This window comes from Sciurus carolinensis, chromosome 12, assembly GCF_902686445.1.
Source record: "Sciurus carolinensis chromosome 12, mSciCar1.2, whole genome shotgun sequence".
In the NCBI taxonomy this organism is placed as follows: Eukaryota; Metazoa; Chordata; class Mammalia; order Rodentia; family Sciuridae; genus Sciurus; species Sciurus carolinensis.
Genome location: NC_062224.1, coordinates 3,471,452 through 3,489,341, shown reverse-complemented (window position 1 = coordinate 3,489,341; position 17,890 = coordinate 3,471,452). Strand labels below are relative to the sequence as shown.

Genomic DNA, 17,890 nt, shown 5'->3' with positions numbered 1-17,890 from the left:
AAAGCGATGTTTGCCCGTCAGTCGAGTCCGGAGTGAGGAGCTCGGGCGCCGGAGCTGAGGAGTCTCTGGAGCCCAGCTTGCCGCCGTCACGGCCGCCGCCTGGACCTTTGCCCGGAGGGAGCTGCAGAGGGTCCGTCGCCGCCGTCCTCTGGAGGGCGGCGCGCCCGGGGGCCCGGACCCCCAGTCCGGGAGGGATTTTTCGTCGGCCCCCTCCCCCCAGCGAGGGAGCCCGAGCGGCCGCCAAACAAAGGTACCAGTCGCCGCCGCGGGAGGAGGAGGAGCCGGAGCCTCAGCCTCGGCCGCCGCTGGACCCGCCGCCCTTCTTCCCCATCTCTGCTCCGGGCCTGCCGCGTCGGGGGAAGGAGGAGCGCGACTCTGGACGCGCCGGCTCGGACCTCGCCTCCGCGGAAGGTAGGGGCATTTTCCGGGCGCTCACGGCCCCGCAGCGGAGTCCCCGGGCCCGCCGCGGAGCAGGGCGGATGGACGCGGCGCTGTCGCCGCGCCGGGGTTCGTGGCCCCGGCCTCCCGGACCCCCGCCCGGCGGTAGTTCGCCGCCCGGCGGCCCTGGCGCTGGGGGCCCGGGCGGGCGGGGGCGGCGGGCCGCGGCGCCCCGGCCCCTGCGGTCGGGCCCCGCTCGGGCGGGACGCCGTCCTGCTCGGCCCTCGGGCCCGCCGGGCCCGGGCGCGACGCGGGTGCCGGCCCGTGGGGGCGGACTTGGGCGCCCGCGCCGGACCCTTGCGTGTTGCGAGTTTCTTCTGACAGAAATGGCGTCATCGTCGGAGACGGGGCTCCGTCGGGTCGCGACAATGGGGACGCGGAGCTGCGGGCCGTGCGGGCGGCCGCGGGCGGCGGGGGCCAAGTGCGGCGCGTGCTGGCCCTCGGCGTGTGCCCCGGCGGCGGCGGCCGCGCAGGCTGCCGGGCTCTGAGCGGTGCCTTTTGTCTCCCCGCAGGTGCAGGTGACGCTGGTGTGGTCGCGGGGGTCGCGGTCCCGGAGTCGCCATGAAGGTAAGCGAGCCGCCGGGCGCCGGTGGGCTCGGGGCTCTGCGGCTGGGCCGCGGTCTCGGGCGCCGCGCGGGAGGCGTGTGCGGGGCCCGCGCGGGGATGGCCGCGGAGTTGCGGTGCGGGGCCCGCTTCCCCGCCCGGCCGGCCCCAGTGCAGGCAACGCCAGGGGAACTGCGGGAAGCAGGCCAAGCAACCTGACGCTGGAGCTGGGTTGTGCAGAGGTTCTATCGTTACGCTGGGGGAAGGAAACCTCATTTATTGTGTGAACGGTGCTGTGACTATTTGGCAGAAAACCTTTCGGATAACTAGAAAACCCATCTTATTGGAAAGATTTTAAAAGAATTTTGGTGATCTTTGTACACTTCGGAGAGGGCAGTTGTTTCTTTTATTTCAAGGGACTTAGGGTTATCCCCCCCCCCCCCCCCTTATCGATTTGTTCGGCTGCAGATTGTCATTTGCTCTGTTGTGTTGTATGGAAAACTGATGGCCGGTTCCTTCTAAGTAAACCTGTTAACTGAATAGAGTGTCTAAAAAGTGCTTAATTGATGGAAGAAATTAAAGCAGTAAAAGTACGGGGCTTTTCATTTTAGAGAACATGTAATGAATGTTGTCTTGTTCGTTCACACTCTCTGGGAAGAAGAGCCTTAGATACTCGGAATGTCTAGATTTCACTGGTGTAACTTAGATACCAACAAGTATTTTTTTCACCCATTACAAATTCAGAAGAGCTTAAAGGGTAGGTCGAATGTTCACAAGTATAGGTATGCAACAGATAGTATATTAGAATGTAAGCTTCATCTATTTTTATTTTAAATACTTTTCATTTTATTTCGTTTTTATTTTATTTTATTTTATTTTTTGCCGTACTGAGAGTTAAACCCCAGGTGATTTATCACTGAGCTACATCCTCAGCCCTTTTTATTTTTTCCAGACGTGGTGTGGTTTAGTTGCCCAGGTCGGTCTGGAACTTTCAATTCTCCTGCTTCAGCATCCCCAGTAACTGGGATTACAGTCATGCACCACCACCCCTGGCTCTTTTGATTTTTTTTTTTTTTTTAATATATTTCACTTCAGAGTAAAGACTACTTTTACAGAACTGCATCCAAATTAAAATTTTAATGCAAAGTAATTTAGTTTAACTACTTTAAGGTTCTTTTTTGAATTTGGGGTGCTGTGGACTCGGACCATTTATATCTGCAGAGCTCCTGTCTTACTTTCATGTAAACGAAAACAAACACTGATATTTCAGAATGAATCCCTTTTGTTAGTCACAAATGGTAGTTAAAATTGCTGTAATCTGTGTAAAGCAGTGAAAAGTGGATTTATTAGGAAAACCATGTATCCACATTGGTGTTGGATGAGAATTTAAGAAAATTTTGGGTTGATTAATAGATAACAAGTTCAGAAGCTGAATAAATATTTGGAATAAACATAATCTGTTGCAGTTCCCATTGTAAAGCCTGATACATCATAGGTTCTCTGTAAATGTTTGGCTTGTAGATATATAGTAAGCAGATGTGTTTTAGTTTTAAATTTTCTTTTTTCCTTTCGTTTCCTTTTTTAAACTTGCCAATTTAAAAGAATGAAAGTATATGGGAAACTTTAGCCTTAAAAGTGTCACGGTGTTAGGCAAATGCAAATGTTTTGGTATCATTTTAAAACTACTAATTTTAAGTGCACAGCATTTCCATTCTTAAAGAAATTAGTAACATTAAAAGGAAAAAGATTATGAAAACAAATTTCCAACTTTCCTAAGCACTGTATAGCAAGTGTTCTCTTGGAGAATTTACTAGTAATCATTAGTATTAAAAACTTAGAAATTCTGTGGTAAAAGATAAATTGCTCATGATTTTTATTTTGCTTTATAGCAAAAACAGCAATTGGAAATGTATTTGGTGTTGATTGTATTGGGCTTAAATTTTCTTTTGTGTTAGTGTGTTCTCAGTTTTTGTATTATACTGACAATTGTGCTGTAGAGAATTTATGCCATTTATTGGCTCTTAACCAAATTTCTGATTTGAAGTAGGCTTTTAAGTTTATATTTCAGAGTACTCTTTGCTTGTTGCCTTAAAGTCCCCAAATAAAGAAAATGTATACATCATTCTAAGTATTTTAATGTTTTAGCAGCAGTTTTCCAGTAGTATTATCAAGCATTTATTTAAATAAAGCCCTATACTGCCTAGTATACTCTATCATGTGATATTTTTGCAGTGTGTTTTTTGAGAAATATGACTTGTGACATTGAAGCACTTTATGCTTTACTGTAGATCATAATGTTGGTGTTCTGTTGGGTTTGTTTTTCCTACTTGTGTAGACCTTTCAACATCAGTGATAGCATATTAGAAGGAAATGGTAGATTATTAAATTTTGGAAATAATTCTAAGAGTTGTGTCAGATTCGTTTTCTAATTTTTTTCTAACAAGCTTTTTTTCTGCTTTTATATTGTGTATATTGTTAACATCTGCTTATAATGTAGTGTATTTTTGAATGAAATGGGCCAGATAGGCTTGATACCTTAAAATCTTTAGGGGGTGTGTGATTTAGATAGTTGCACTTAGAATCTGTGTAGAATGACTTTTTGTATGTTCCATTATCTCTTTAATAATGCTGGCTTAGACCCAGTAAACATAGTGGATTGATTAGAAATCTCTCCCTTTTATTAATGCCCTATATGTGTGCACATGTTCTCTCTACCTCTTTCCTCTTTTCTCCCGTTACTCCATCCCTTTCTTCCTCCCTCCCTCCCTTCCTTCCTCTGCCTTGCCCTTATTTTATAAATTGTTCATTTAACAACCTCTTCCATGTGTAATGCAATGTGGAATGAAAATGAACAAGTTGTCTGACTTACTCTCAAGGAGCTCACAACTTAGAAGACACAAACGGTAAAGCAAAACTCACAGTATATATATATAAATATATTGCAAGAATATTTATTCCAACATATGGTAATTGTGGTAAAAGTTGTGGGAGGACAGATGATGTCTAAATCAAGAAAATTTTCTGATGAAGTTGTGTAACTTGAGTGTTAAAGCATTTGCCATACAAAGAAGAAAAGTGTTTTAGGTAGAGGGGAAACAACATATTGGACAATAAAGAACAAAACAGAAGTGGTGTATCTATAGTTTTCCCTATGTTAACTAAGTATGATGTGTTTGGGGTGGCAATAGAAGGGCAGTGATCAATGATGGGAGATGGGGCAGAGTGAAGGAGTTGAATTTTTTTTGGTTGGTGCTGGGGATTAACATGAATGTTTGCCATTGATCTGCAACCCTAGTTCTTTTGAAACAGGGTCTCACTCAGTTGCTTGGACCCTTATTAAGTTACTTAAGTTGCTGAGAATGGCCTTGAACTTGTGTTCTTCCTGCCTCAGGCTCCCAGGACGCTAGGCTTACAGGTGTGTGCCATTGCAGCTGATTTTCTTTCCTTTTTACCTTCCCTCCCTCCCTCCCTCCTTTTCTATTCTTTTCTTTTCTTCTTTGTTTCTTTTCTTTCTTTCTTTCTATCTCATTCTCTTTCTCTCTTTCCTTTTTTGGTGGTTCTGGGGAGTTGTAGGGTCTTATGACTGCTAGTGGGCTACCACTGAGCTACACCCCCAGCCTAAAATTTTTCCTTTTTTTTTTTTTTTTTTTACCTTTTGGTACTGGGATTGAACCCAGGGGTGCTCTGCTACTGAGCTACATCTCTAGCCCTTTATTTATTTTTTTATTTTTTATTTTTGGTGGTGCTGTGCCTTGAACCCAGGGTCTTGTGCATGCTAGGCAAGCACTCTACCAACTGAGCTATATCCCTGGCCCCTCCTTATTTTTTGAGACAGGATCTCTCAAAGTTGTTGGGGCTGACCTTGAACTTGTGTCCTCCTCACTTGTCCTGAGTTGCTGGGATTACAGGTGAGTGCCACTGTGCCTGGCTTAAAATTTTCTTAAAAGCTACATGGAACCACTGAAAGTTTTAAGAAGGGGCAAACATGTTGGATTTGCATTGTAGAGAGATCCCTTTGGTGATATGTTAGTGAGTACATCAAAAGGGGAGATCTGAATGGAAGGTCTGGTGGTTCCCAATGAAAAGTCCAAGAGATGTGTGAATTAAGAGACTGAATTAATGCAGTAGGAGTGGAGGAAAGGGGAGAGTTGAGAAATTATGAAGTAGAATTTAAGATCTATTAACTCACTCTGGGGTAGGAGGAAGATGAAGGTTTCTGTCTAAGGGAATTAGACAATTGTTTGGTCATTTGAAGCATGTCATTGCAGTAAAGATGAATAGGGTTTTTAGTACTTAAGGAGATGTATAGGAGGTCCATGTTTAGGCGGACCTACTAATTAAGATACAAGACTCAGAGAACGGGAGTTGAAGTCAGAGACTTGGATGAGCTGATGTGAATGTTAGCTTTATAGTTTGTACCTAATTATAATAGTTGAAGGGATTTAAGAGCCTTAATATGGCAATGGTATTTTATATTATAAATTTGTGATCTTTTGGTCAGTAGGTAATTTTGTAAAATCTTGTTTTCTGTGTGAATTAGTAATTCTTTGCCCATTTTAATTTAAGAAACTACAGTAGATGAGTGCATACTTCAGTGAGGAATGTGTTTTTGCCAATTTGGCCATCAGAGATTATGTACCTTGTTTGTGCTACACATGGTTCTGGGTATTGAGGATGTAGCAGTGAACAAAATAAGAGTTCTCCATGGAGTTTTCCTTCTATTGAATAGACAGACACTAAGGGGAAAAACCTAGTGATGAGTGTAGTGAAGAAAAAAAAAGATGAAGTAGAATAAGGTTAGAAGGACAGAGTGTTCTACTTCAGATTTGGTGGTAATGGAGGATCTTTTTTAACAGATGACATTTAAATATAATATGAAAAAAATGACATAGTGAGCCTTTCAGTTTTCTGGAGGAGCATTTTGGGCAGAAAAAAACCAGTGCAAAGGCCCTGAAGTGAAATGTGTTTGTCATGTTTGAGCTTGGCATATTTAAGAAACAGGAAGGCAGCCATTATGACTGCAGTAGTAGGAAGTGAGACTAGAGAGGGTCACTGGGGCAGTAAAGGGTAGGGTCCTCGTGGACCATGGCATGAACTTCAAATAAAATCTAAATGTGCTAATTTTGTGGTTTGGATATGACTTGAGTGTGTCACCCAAGGGTTCATGTGTTAGAAGCTTGGTCTCCAGTGTGATGATGTTAGGAGATGGTAGGCTCTTTAGCAAGGAGGCAGTTGAGGGTGCTGCCCTTGTGAAGGATTAAGGTAAGGAGTTCTCTTTGGACAGTGAGTTAGGTCTCTTCAGAGAATGGTTATGAAAAGAGAATAACTGGGCCCTCCCCCAGTTCCTCTGCCTGTGGCCCATGTTCCAGTTGTCACACTGTTTGTCAGTGCAGAATGTGTGGGACTTTTAGCCTCTGGAATTGTGAGCTAACTAAATCTCTTTTCTTTATAAGTTACCCAGCCTTTTGTTGTAGGGAAGAAAAGTGGACTGATATAAGTTAGGAGTTGATTTTGTTAACTTAAAAAAAATTGTTTTTACATTTTTAATTAAAAAAATTTATTTATTTATTTATTTATTTTTGTTGTCAAAACTGTCCATTGAACCCAGGGACTCTTTACTGTTGAGCTATATCCCCAGCTTTTTATTTATTTATTTTTTTTTGCGGGGGGGGCAAGGTCTCACTAAGTTGGCCAGGTTGACTTTGAGGTTGTGATCCTCCTGCCTCAGCCTCCTGGTTGCTGGCATTATAGGTGTATACTGCCACACTAGCCTTTGAAGGGCCTGAAGAGTGAAGTGATCTGATAGAACAGTAACTGCTGTGTGGAGAATAGATTGTAGGGAAGTAAGAGTGGAAGAAGGGAGATCAGTCCTGAGACTCTTAGGGTCTGAGAGATGGTGATGAACTGAGTCAGAAAAGTAGTATTGAGCATATGTTTGAAGGTGGGGATGATTGGCTATGAATGGATTAGATGTGATGTGAAAGTTCTACTTGCTGCGATTTACAGATGAACACCCCCAAACAGAACAGAACAAAACAAAACACAACCTTGAGTCCTCATTTAAAATATTTTTGCTGTGATTGGTAGGTTGATGGGGTTCTTGAAACTTAGCAAAATCAAGAAGGCTGTCCCAAATTTTAGCCTTTCCTTATTAGTGAACAGTGATTATTGAACCAGGCAGTCCTCTCAGTTGTTTCTGGTTTTGTTTTTGAATTTTAAAAATTGAGATACAACTCTGAGACTGCAAAATTCTTCCTTTTTTAAACTATGCAATTCATCACATTTTATTATTTTTACAAGATTCTATGTCTATCACTATTACTTGACTCCAGGGCATTTTCATCCTCCTTGAGAGAAACCAAATACCCATTAATCATTCACTCCCTGCTCTTCCTCTTTCTCTTCCTCTGGCAACTACTGATCTGCTGTCTGAAAGGATTTGCCTGTTCTGGACATATTCTGTCAGTGCAGTCATACAGTATGTGTCTCTTTGTATCTGAGTTCTTTGACTTTGCACAGTGTTTTCAGGGTTTATCCATTTTTTTGCATGTGCCAGTACTTTTTTATTGCTGAGTAATGTTCCAATTTGTGGGTAATATTACATTTGTTAATCTATTATATCTTGATGGACATATGCGTTATTTCTACTTTTTGTCTATTATGGATAACACTGTGAGCTTTCATATATAAATTTTTCCATAAAAGTTATTTTTTTTGTATTTTATTAACTCTTAAGAGTGGACCTTTCAATTTTTAGGTAGTCATTTTAGCTTTATGATAATCAGTTGAGGGTTTAACTTCAGACGTTTTGCTTGGAAATGACTGTCTAGGCTTTGGATATTTTTAAAAATTCATTCATTGTATATTGGATAAATTCACATAATGCTTAATATGTGATAGTCTGTTCTAACCACGTAGGACATATCAGTAAATAAAATAAGTAGAAATTGCTGGCTTTGTGGATCTTATATTTTAAGGTGTGCTTGCTGGCAGACAAATAAGAATAAATGTACTAAATTAAGTGTTAAGTAGTGTGGAGATAAGGGAAAAGTTGAGCTGATTTAGGGAGGGTAGAGAATGTATGGCAATGAGAGTTGCAATATTATGTACAGTGGTGAGGGCTGGCTTTACTGGGAAGACTTTGGAGCAGATAGTGAGCAAGTTAGTCATGTGGCTGAGTGGCAGGCCAGACTTCAGAGTGGCAGTGTGTTCAGTGAACAGAACAGAGACCAGGGTGTCTGAAATGAAGGAAAGAAGGAAGACAGTGAATGGGATTAGGCATTTAACTGGATGTGGTCCGGGGAAAGGGCAGATCAGATCAGATCAGATCAGATCAGCTGGTATGTAGAGGCATTTTGAAGACTGGTTTCACTGTGATAAGAGGGAATTATTGCAAGTTTATACAGGAGTGGTGCAGTCTTAGCACAGAGTGAAAAATTCTGACTGTATTTCTACATGTCTTTTGAAGGAGTTGGTTGAGCACGGAGGGAAGAGAGTCAGAGGACACCAAGATATTTTGTGTGAATAACTAGAAATGAGTTTAGGATGAAGTTAGGACTACTTAATTTTTGGAAATAAGCGTTGATATTTTATACTTATGAAAAATGCTAACTGGCATGTATTATTATTATTTTGTGGTACAGGGGATTGAACCCAAGGGCACTCTATCCCTTAGGTACATATATAGCCCTTTTTACTTGAGACAAGGTACATATATAGCCCTTTTTACTTTGGTCTTGAACTTGTGATTTTCCTGCCTCAGTTATACCCAAGTAGGTGGGACTATAGATGTGCACTGCCTGTTTTTAATTATCTTTAAAAAAAAAAAAAATTTAATGACTGAAGAAACAGCTAAAACTGAAACTTTCAGAAGAACCATTTGTTCTTGCTTGTCTTTGTACCTTTTTCTGAACTTGACCTTGACTTCCCTTCAGGCCCTGCACCTTAAGATCAGAGTCTCTGAAGACATCCTTGTCATCAACAATTTTGTCTAAGACTACATCTATAGAGTACCTTGTGTACTTGTGGTGATCCCATTTATAAACTTTCACAAAAGATCTTTGACCTTTTCTTGGTGATTTTCTTACCCACTTCAGTTTCACTGTGGAGATAGTGATTAGTTCCAGCCACCAGAGTGTGTCTGTGGGAGTGCTAAGGAACCATCATTATCAGTGTTCTTCAAGTTGAGAGTTTTGTGTCCAGCCAGGACCAACCCCACTTTTCCTGGTTGTATTGACTTGTCCAGTTTGACAGCAGTCATCCTGGCCTAGAGCAGAAAGTGAAGAATTGTTTAAAAAAAGCACTTAACACTGTTTTCTTTTGATGAGCAGAAGTAAAGAATCCCATAGGATGTTTCATGCATCTGTTAGAAGTATGACCAGCCTTTGGCTTCTGTTCATTTAATTAATTTGCATTAAAATAAGATAATATAGCAGGACCTGATGGCACATGTCTGTACTCCCAGCTCTTAGCATGCTGAAGCAAGAGGATTACAAGTTTGAGTCCAGCCTGGGCAATTTAGTTTTATCTCAAAAAAAAAAAAAAAAAAAAAAAAAAAGTAAAAAGAACTGGGAATGTACCTGGGAAAGTGCTACTGGGTTTAATCCTCAGTAGTGTACTGCAAAAGAAAAAAAAGTGAATTTGTGACTTCTTAAATAAGTATATTTGATTTTCAATTTTACTAATCAGTTTAAATTTAAAGAGAAGTTTGGTTGTAAAAAATTGTATTTCTACTCTCAAGGGCAGGAAACTCTGACATTGAAGTTTTTCATGTAAAAGAATATGTTTTTAGAAATTAGATAATTTTCATACTAAAATTGGAGACAGGGCTGAGGTTGTGGTTTAGTGGTAGAGCGAATGCCTAGCACATGCCAGACACCGGGTTTGATCCTCAGCACCACATTAAAAAAATAAATAAATAAAGTTATGATGTCCATCTGCAACCAAAAATTTAAAAAAAATAAATAAAATTGGAGATAGCATATAATGAGTTTATGAAAGATATATAAGCAGGTTGTTAGAAAATAAAAAGCAGATCAAAGGTCAGCTTATATAGGTAAAGTATGCCGATCATCACATATCATGCTGAATGATAGTTGCAAGGGACATAATCAAAGATGTAAAGAGGGGAAAAGTTTTTAAACAGCACTTATCCTACTCTGAACGTAGTTCCAGTACTCCTTTAATACTTGCTTAGAAAGTGCAAATATGACTTCTGGGATTCTCTAAGCTTCTTGCTTCTCCAGAATTAGGTGTAGAATTTCCCAAGGTCATACACATGCTTTCCTACCGAGAAACTTTCCGAAAGCTTTTATCAGGCTGTTGATGGGACCCACAATACAAATGATAAGAAACAAAACTCTGTAGTAGACTGTTAGCTTATTTACTGCTTATCGAGTTAGTAGGAATAGTTGGTTCATTCTTCTACTCTTACCACTATCAGTTGATTACTACTCATTTTCTAATTTTCTATTGCTTAAATCACTGCAGTCAACTGGGCATGGTCATACATGCCTCTAATTCCAGTGAATTGGAAGACTGAGGCAGGAGGATGCAAATTTGAGGCCAGCCTCAGTAACTTAGAGCCTGTCTCAAAAAAAAGTGGGGTGGTAGCTCAGTGTTGAAAGTGCCCCTAGGTTCAATCCTCAGGACCAAGAAACATAAGTAAATCACTGTATAATAGAAAAAACTTGTTATGTTATTCCTGAAACATTATTAGTTACATGCAATGCATATATTACCTGCATTGTTTACTGTTTTAATTCCTAAGAAGAATCTGATTTTTCAATTATAATTAACCTTTGATTTCATGGAAGTGTAAAATCATTTTAAAAGATTACTTGGAAATCTGGAAGTACAGTTTTTAGAACAGTACTTTTTATTTATGAATTGATCATGAAAGTTAAAATATGTCCACTTTTTAGATGTACTTAGCAGTTAGAGGTAAGTATAAAATTGGACATTACCTTGCAGTGGTGTCAGTGTCTTTCCAGCTTGATATTAGTATCATTGGTAAGGTAGAAGGTATACTTCTTTGGGATATAGATATATATGTATATTTGTTTATTTAATTTTAAGAATTTAATCTTTATTTTATTTATTTATTTAAAATTTTTTAAATTTTATTTTATGTGGTGCTAAGGATCGAACCCAGGGCCTCACCCATGCTAGGCAAGCTGTCTACCACTGAGCTTCAACTCTAGCCTCTGGGTCATTAATATTGATTTGTAAGAAAGGAACTCTTACAGAACATAGTCTATATCATTTTTAACTAACAAATTTTAGCTGACATCATTTAAGAGAAAAATAATTGTAGCTGGGTCTGATGGTTCACACCTATAATCCCAGAGGCTCTGGAAGAACACAACAAAGCCAGTCTCAGCAACATAGACCATAAGCAACTCAGTGAGACCCCTGTCTCTAAATAAAATCAAAAAAGGACTGGGAGTGTGGCTCAGTAGTTAAGCATCCCTAGGTTCAATCCCCAGTACCAAAAAAAAAAGAAAAAAAAAGAGAGAGAGAGAGATTGCCCCCTTCATCTAATTTGATTTTTTTCTTCCTTTTTGGTGGTTTTAGGAGTCAAACCCAGGGCCTTGTACATACTAAGGAAAGCATTCTACTACTGAGCGTTTTCCCAGCCCCCCATTTTAAAAGATATATATTTTAGTTGCAGATGGATATAATACCTATAGTTTTATGTGGTGCTAAGTGAACCCAGTGCCTCACATGTGCTAGGCACGTATTCTACCACTGAGCTACAACCCCAGCCCCAAATTTGATAGTTTGAAATCAGGGCATAATTTTTGCTTTGTTTTGTTTTTTTGGTACCAAAGATTGAGCTCAGGGGTACTTAACCACTGAGCCACATCCCCAGCCTTTTTTTTGTATTTTATTTTGAGAAAGGGTCTCATTGAGTTACTTAAGACCACGCTGAAGTTGCTGAGACTGGCTTTGAACTCATGATCCTACTGCCTCAGCTTCCCCAAGCCCCTGGGATTTACAGGTGTGTGCCACCACGCCCAACAGGCATAATTGTGTATTGAGACTGTGGTCATTCATAACTGTTTAAAAGTTTCACTGAAATATCACTTTAAGAAAAACTCTTTAATAGCAGAAATGAAGGTTATAAACTGTCAAACCTTTTGAGTAAGAGGCATTTAAGAAAGAATTTATTGCCAGGCACAGTGGTGCATGATTGTAATCCCAGTGACTCAGGAGGCTGAAGCAGTAGAAAATTCAGAAGGAGCCTCAGCAATTTAGCAAAGCCCTAAGCAGCTTAGAGAGACCCTACATGGGGGGAAAATAAAAGAAAAAAAAAAAAAACACCCAAGAAGAATGGCTAGGGATGTGGCGCAGTGGTTAAGCACCCCTGTTTTCATATACCGGTACCCCGCCCCACAAAAAAAGAAGGATTTACTTTATACTGACAGTAAAAATTATACTTGAATATGTCTGTAAAAGGCATCTTTTTAAAAAGTGCCCAGTAACTGTATTAGTGATTAACAGAATATAACTAAGAAAGAGATCTTGTTTGCATCCTGTCTCTGTACTTTAGTTGACTGCTGAAGTTTAGTAAAGTTATTTAGTTTTGGAAGGAAGGTAAATATCTTTTTTTTTTTTTTTTTTGCACAATGGTAATAATAGCCACCATTATAAGGTTGTGGAAGTACTAAGTAAAATAATGTGTTTATAGCGCTTCACACTGTTCTTGGCATGGTTCTACTACATTAGTCAGTGTGTGTGGTAGTTGTCTTATTCTGGTACAACCTATCACTTCTTTTATAAACTGATAGAGTGAATATTCTTTAATCCTGACTGCCTGTGATTAAATTGCGACTCCTGCTTACCTAGTTTGTGCAGTTTCCTTCAGCTTTCTAACAAGGCTGGTGTTGTTTAAAATGAGGAATGGTTATAGTACTTAAAGGGGCTGTTGAGATTGATTAAATGTAATAACAGAATTTACTATATAATAAGTTCTTAATAAATTGTATCCATTATTGTTAGTTCTATAGAAAGAATGTGCAAATTCTTGTGAATTTAAATAGGCTTTCCGGGTGATATAGTGACTGTGTGTGTGTGTGTGTGTGTGTGTGTGTGTGTGTGTGTTTTATGTGTATGTGTATGTAGTTGTTTTACTGGGGATTAAACCCAGAGTCTTCTGCGTGCTAGTCTAGTGCTTTACCAATGAGATACTATCTGAGTTCCCCCACCCCCCTTTATAATTCCAAGACAGGGTCTCCTTAAATTGCCCAGATAGGGCTTAAACTTGTGATCCTCTTGCCTCGAACTTGGCTGCCCAAATTGCTAGATTACAGGCATGCACCATCATACCTATAAGAGGACTCTAATTCTTATTAACTTAAAAGTTCATTTGGGGGAACTGGGGTTGTGGCTCAGTGGTCGAGCGCTCCCCTAGCACCACAGCACCACATAAAAATAAAATAAAGGTATTGTGTCCACCTACAAATAAAAAAAAAAAAGGTTCATTTGAAAGTTTGAGGAAATAGTTGTAATTTTGTGATTAAGGATAAAACCTGCTAATTTTAGTTTTTTTGAAATTCTGAAAAAATGTTTAGAAGGAGAAAAACATCTAATCTTTGTTTTCTCAATCCTTATCAGTGTGGAAACCTCTCTTAGTAAATATAGTATTTGCCCTCCCTTCTTATTTGCTGCCATCTTATCCAGATCCAAAGAAAATTGCTTTTTCTTTAAGGAAAAAGTAAATCGTACTTCCCAACCTACAGCGTTGTTTACTGGATTAGGCGAGGGATTTTTTATTTCCTGGCTAAACATCCACCCCTTAGTGTTGCTTATTTAGGGCAGAAATGCTCTTTGACTCTTCATCAGATCACTGTTCTGATGTGGCAGTTAGTTACCTGAAGTGGTGGGGGTGGGACAGGTGAAGGCTGGGACCCTGCCAAGCTAGTATACTGGAGAGAAGTAAAAGGAAAACTGAACAGTCCTAAAAGTAGAGGAGCCACTATGGCTGTCATAACTTAAAGGTGAGGCAGCTTTTCTTATGCCTATTTGGAAAGTTTAAAAAATTTACCTCTTTATATATTCAATTTTATGTTGTAAGGATAACTCAACAAAAGACTCTTGTGCCCCCACCCCCTCCCACATCCATGGCACTGGGGATAAAAACCAGAGCCTTGTGCATGCTAGACAAGTGATCTCCCTTTATTTTTATTTCTTCTTCTTCTTTTTTTAATCTGAATTTCTTACTGAAAGTTGTTGTGGTGTTTTTCTTTTTCTTTCAATATGGTCTTGCTATTGGTCTTGCCCAGGCTGACATTGAACTCCTGGCCTCTAGTGATCCTGCCTCAGCTTCCTGAATAGGATTTTTTTTTTTTTTTTAAATAAAGAAAGGCAAATCAGAGAACTTTCCACATTTACTTCTGTTTGCCCTGCTCCAACTTAGGAGAAATTTTTCTAAACTAGTTATACTCTTTGCAAAATTAAGCTTTTATTGCAAAAGTTTGCTGTAAATATTAAGTATTACAATATACAGTGAACAGTGAAAGTGTTACTTTCTTCCACTCTCACTTCCTCTGGGGAACTTCATGCAAGCTTGGGATATATTCTTACATTCCTTTTTCTTATTTTCCTCTTTCTTTTGTACTTATGAGTATTTTTATTTGGTTTTATAAAAATGGGCTTATACTATAATTATTATTTTTATCTTTTAAACCTTTGTAGCAGTATGAACAGATATATATCATTGTTTCTGGTGGCTTTTTTTTAAGGAATATTTTTATATATATTTTTAGTTGTTGATGGACCTTTATTTTATTCATTTGTTTTTATGTTGTGCTGAGAATTGAACCCAGTGCCTCACACATGCTTGGCAAGTGCCCCACCCTTGAGCCACAACTCCAGCCCCCGTTTCTGTTGGCTTTAGCAAGGTTTTATGTGCAAAGTGTTATTTTTCTCTAGCACCAAATGATTTATGTAGGTCACACTATGGTACTTATAAGTTTTGGCAGAGAGGTCTCTGGAGGAGGTCTCAATAATGAGTGTTTAGCATTTGGTAGGTATTCTGTAAATATTGTTAACTTTTCTGAAAGTCTAGTACTACTAGCTGGCAGTCTATTGATACCTATAACATGTACACAGCCTCTCATAGTCATATAGATGATTTTGGTAACTGCTGTTAATGACATTTAATTGCTTGTGATTGCTTCTAAAAGGTAAGCTGTAAGGACTAATGAAGGAACCGCCCTCTGCTGGATGACTGCTTCTTAAGGAGCTCAGATTTCTCTCGGGACCCATAGCAGTAGTCATTGAAAGGTTAATTTTGGAACAGATCACTGTAGACAAGTGACCCCAGGAGATGCTCAGGGTCAGAATTGGCAGTTTATAATTTTTTTTTTTTTTTTAAGAAATTGTTTGATTTTATTTTTTGTGCTTGGATCTGAACTCAGGGCCTCACACATGCTAGTCATGTGCTCTGCCACTTAGCTACATCCCCATCTTCTATAAGGGATTCTTTAATGCTAAACTATATGATATTTTTAAGAGGTGCATTATGTTTTTAAAGTTTTGTAATCATTGCTTACTTCTCATACCATCTCATACCATCCCTTTGAAGGCCGGTCAGCATCAATTCCCCCTTTTTATGGTTGAAGAAGCAGATGCAAAATGCTTGAGTGATTTGCTCATAGGCACACATTACACTCATCACAGAGCCTGCACTCCAGTTAGTACACTGATCCATGCTGCCTAGTTATTGCCATGTAGTGTTCTTTGATGGCTTTGTTGAACAGTGAATATAGATTAGAATCTTTTTGGCTACTTTATTTATTGGAAGAAAATAATTATAAAGATAAATGTATTGGTCATGGTATTAAGCATTTTAAAATATATTCACCCTGTTCTCTTGCAAATTAGAGGAAATCATGAAAATATATTAAACTATGGTGGGAAAACATTCACTAGTTTAAAAATTAGTACTATAAATTAGGGGAAAACAGTGTAAGGCTTTGAAGAGTTTATATTTTAAAGTAGGATAAAAATGAATCCTCAGATTACACTGTCAAAAATTAATCTTCAGGTTGCAGCCACAGTTATTAGGAGTTGAAATACTGTGTGGCCCATGTAGCCAGAAAGAGATTTTTCAAAGGTCATTTGGGCCCTGTGGAGTTAGACCCCAACTTTTTTGCCGAGTGACAATACAGGAAGTTTATCTAGCCTTAAAAAGCATCACAGTTAGGATGGCTTCTCTTAAAAGTTCATTTTGTCCATTTGAAACTTTTTCTGTTTACTTATTTGGACTTGATTCTTTTATTCCATTACCACTTACTTCCTTATTATAATTATTTTTTCTGTATTTGTGGCCCTTTTTCCTCCCAGTTGAAAATGATTCCAACTGTAATTTTTCTGTATTAATTGGGGGAGTGGAAGGGTTCAAGTAACATATGACTATTGAGACTCTGCCTCAAAAAGATTAAAAGGACTTAAAATGTAATTCAGTGGTAGAGTGCTCCTGGGTTCAATCCCCAGAACCCAAAATCAGTCAGTCCATCCATCCTGAGAGATTTTATGTATGTATTCCTTTAATATATATAAAAACTATCAGCACTGAGAGAGATGTTGTAATTTATCTGAAGTTATATAACCGGTTACGTGGCAGAACTAAAACTTAAACCTACACTACTTTAAACCAGAGGTCTCACTTATGCTAATGCTGTTTTGACTCTGTAATATAATTATCTTTACTTGAATACCTGTTTCCTTGATTTCACAGATGATTTAGAACTATCGAATTCGGTGTGAGTTGTGTTTGTTTGGGTATATTGAGGGGGTGGGTCGATTTTTCTTTTTTTCTTTTCTTTTTTTTTTTTTTTTTTTTTTTTTTAAGAGAGCAGCTTCTCTTTATCACCATATGGATCAAGACACAAGGGGGTTGGACACCAGAGATTGGAGAACCAGGAATGCAGACTCTGGCCAGGGCAGTCCAATTCCCCAAAGGATACCAGAATGGTAGGAGGGGACCAGGAGTGGGGAGTCTTTAAATAGAGGAAGGGGACTGGAGAGGGAAAACTGAACTGCTGTAGTGCACCCTGTGTTCCTTGTGCTTCTTGAGCTGAACATGGCAGAAAGACAAGCCTCTGAGGAGAAGGCTAAAGGCCTGTAGCGATGAAACAGTTGTAACTGATTTGCTCACAAAGGTTGTATATTTTCTGAGGACCATTCTCAAAATCTTCTCCACGAAGGAAACATTTTCAATGAGCAGAGCAGAATAGACATTGAAAAATATTCCGAGCATTATATGATCACTTCCCAGGTGCTGAGGTTGGGCCCGTGGCACAGGAGTGACTCTGTGAAGAAGGAAATCAGGGATTGCTTAAGTGTGAGCCAAGGGGAAAGGCAATGAGAAGCCCTTAAGGGTGTGGATTTTGAGACATAGTGAGAGTTTGATTCAGACCGATGGAAAGAGATATACTTGAAGGCACATATATGCATTATTGCCTAGTATGTATTACATTTAACTTGCAAATGTAGACCTTGAATTAATCAAGCTTTTAAAATGTTCCATGTCTTTATTTAAAAGGTCAAGAGAAGTAGATTTACAAAGAGTTCTATTAAATTTTTATAACAGGTTTTTGTTCTGAAAAATCTAAACTTATTTAAAAAAAACCTAAACAAAAGCATAAAAATAAAAGCAGGAATCAATAAATCGGATGGATTCAAACTAAAAAGCTTTTTCTCAGCAAAGGAAACAATCAACAATGTGAAGAGAGAGCCTACAGAGTGTGAGAAAATCTTTACCACACATACTTCAGATCACTAATCTCCAGAATTTATAAAGAACTCAAAAAACTTTACACAAAAAATAGAAACAACCCAGTCAATAAATGGGCTAAGAAACTAAGCATACCCTTCACAAAAGATGATATATAAGCCATGA

The 17,890-nt window shown here is 39.3% G+C and overlaps 1 protein-coding gene across 4 annotated transcripts in view; it reads left to right on the top strand.

Annotated features, from left to right (window-relative positions):
* The first annotated feature begins 3 nt into the window (after positions 1-3).
* The window catches only part of Arid4b (AT-rich interaction domain 4B), a 135,319-nt gene continuing 117,432 nt past the window's right edge, over positions 4-17,890 (top strand). For all 4 annotated transcript variants that reach the window (XR_007104309.1, XM_047520452.1, XM_047520451.1 and 1 more), the window contains exons 1-2: positions 4-411; positions 951-1,005. Coding sequence is in view for 3 of the 4 variants with exons in the window: in XM_047520452.1 (XP_047376408.1) it covers positions 1,000-1,005 (6 nt within the window). In the remaining variant the exon portion in view is untranslated. The remainder of the gene's footprint in view (positions 412-950; positions 1,006-17,890) is intronic.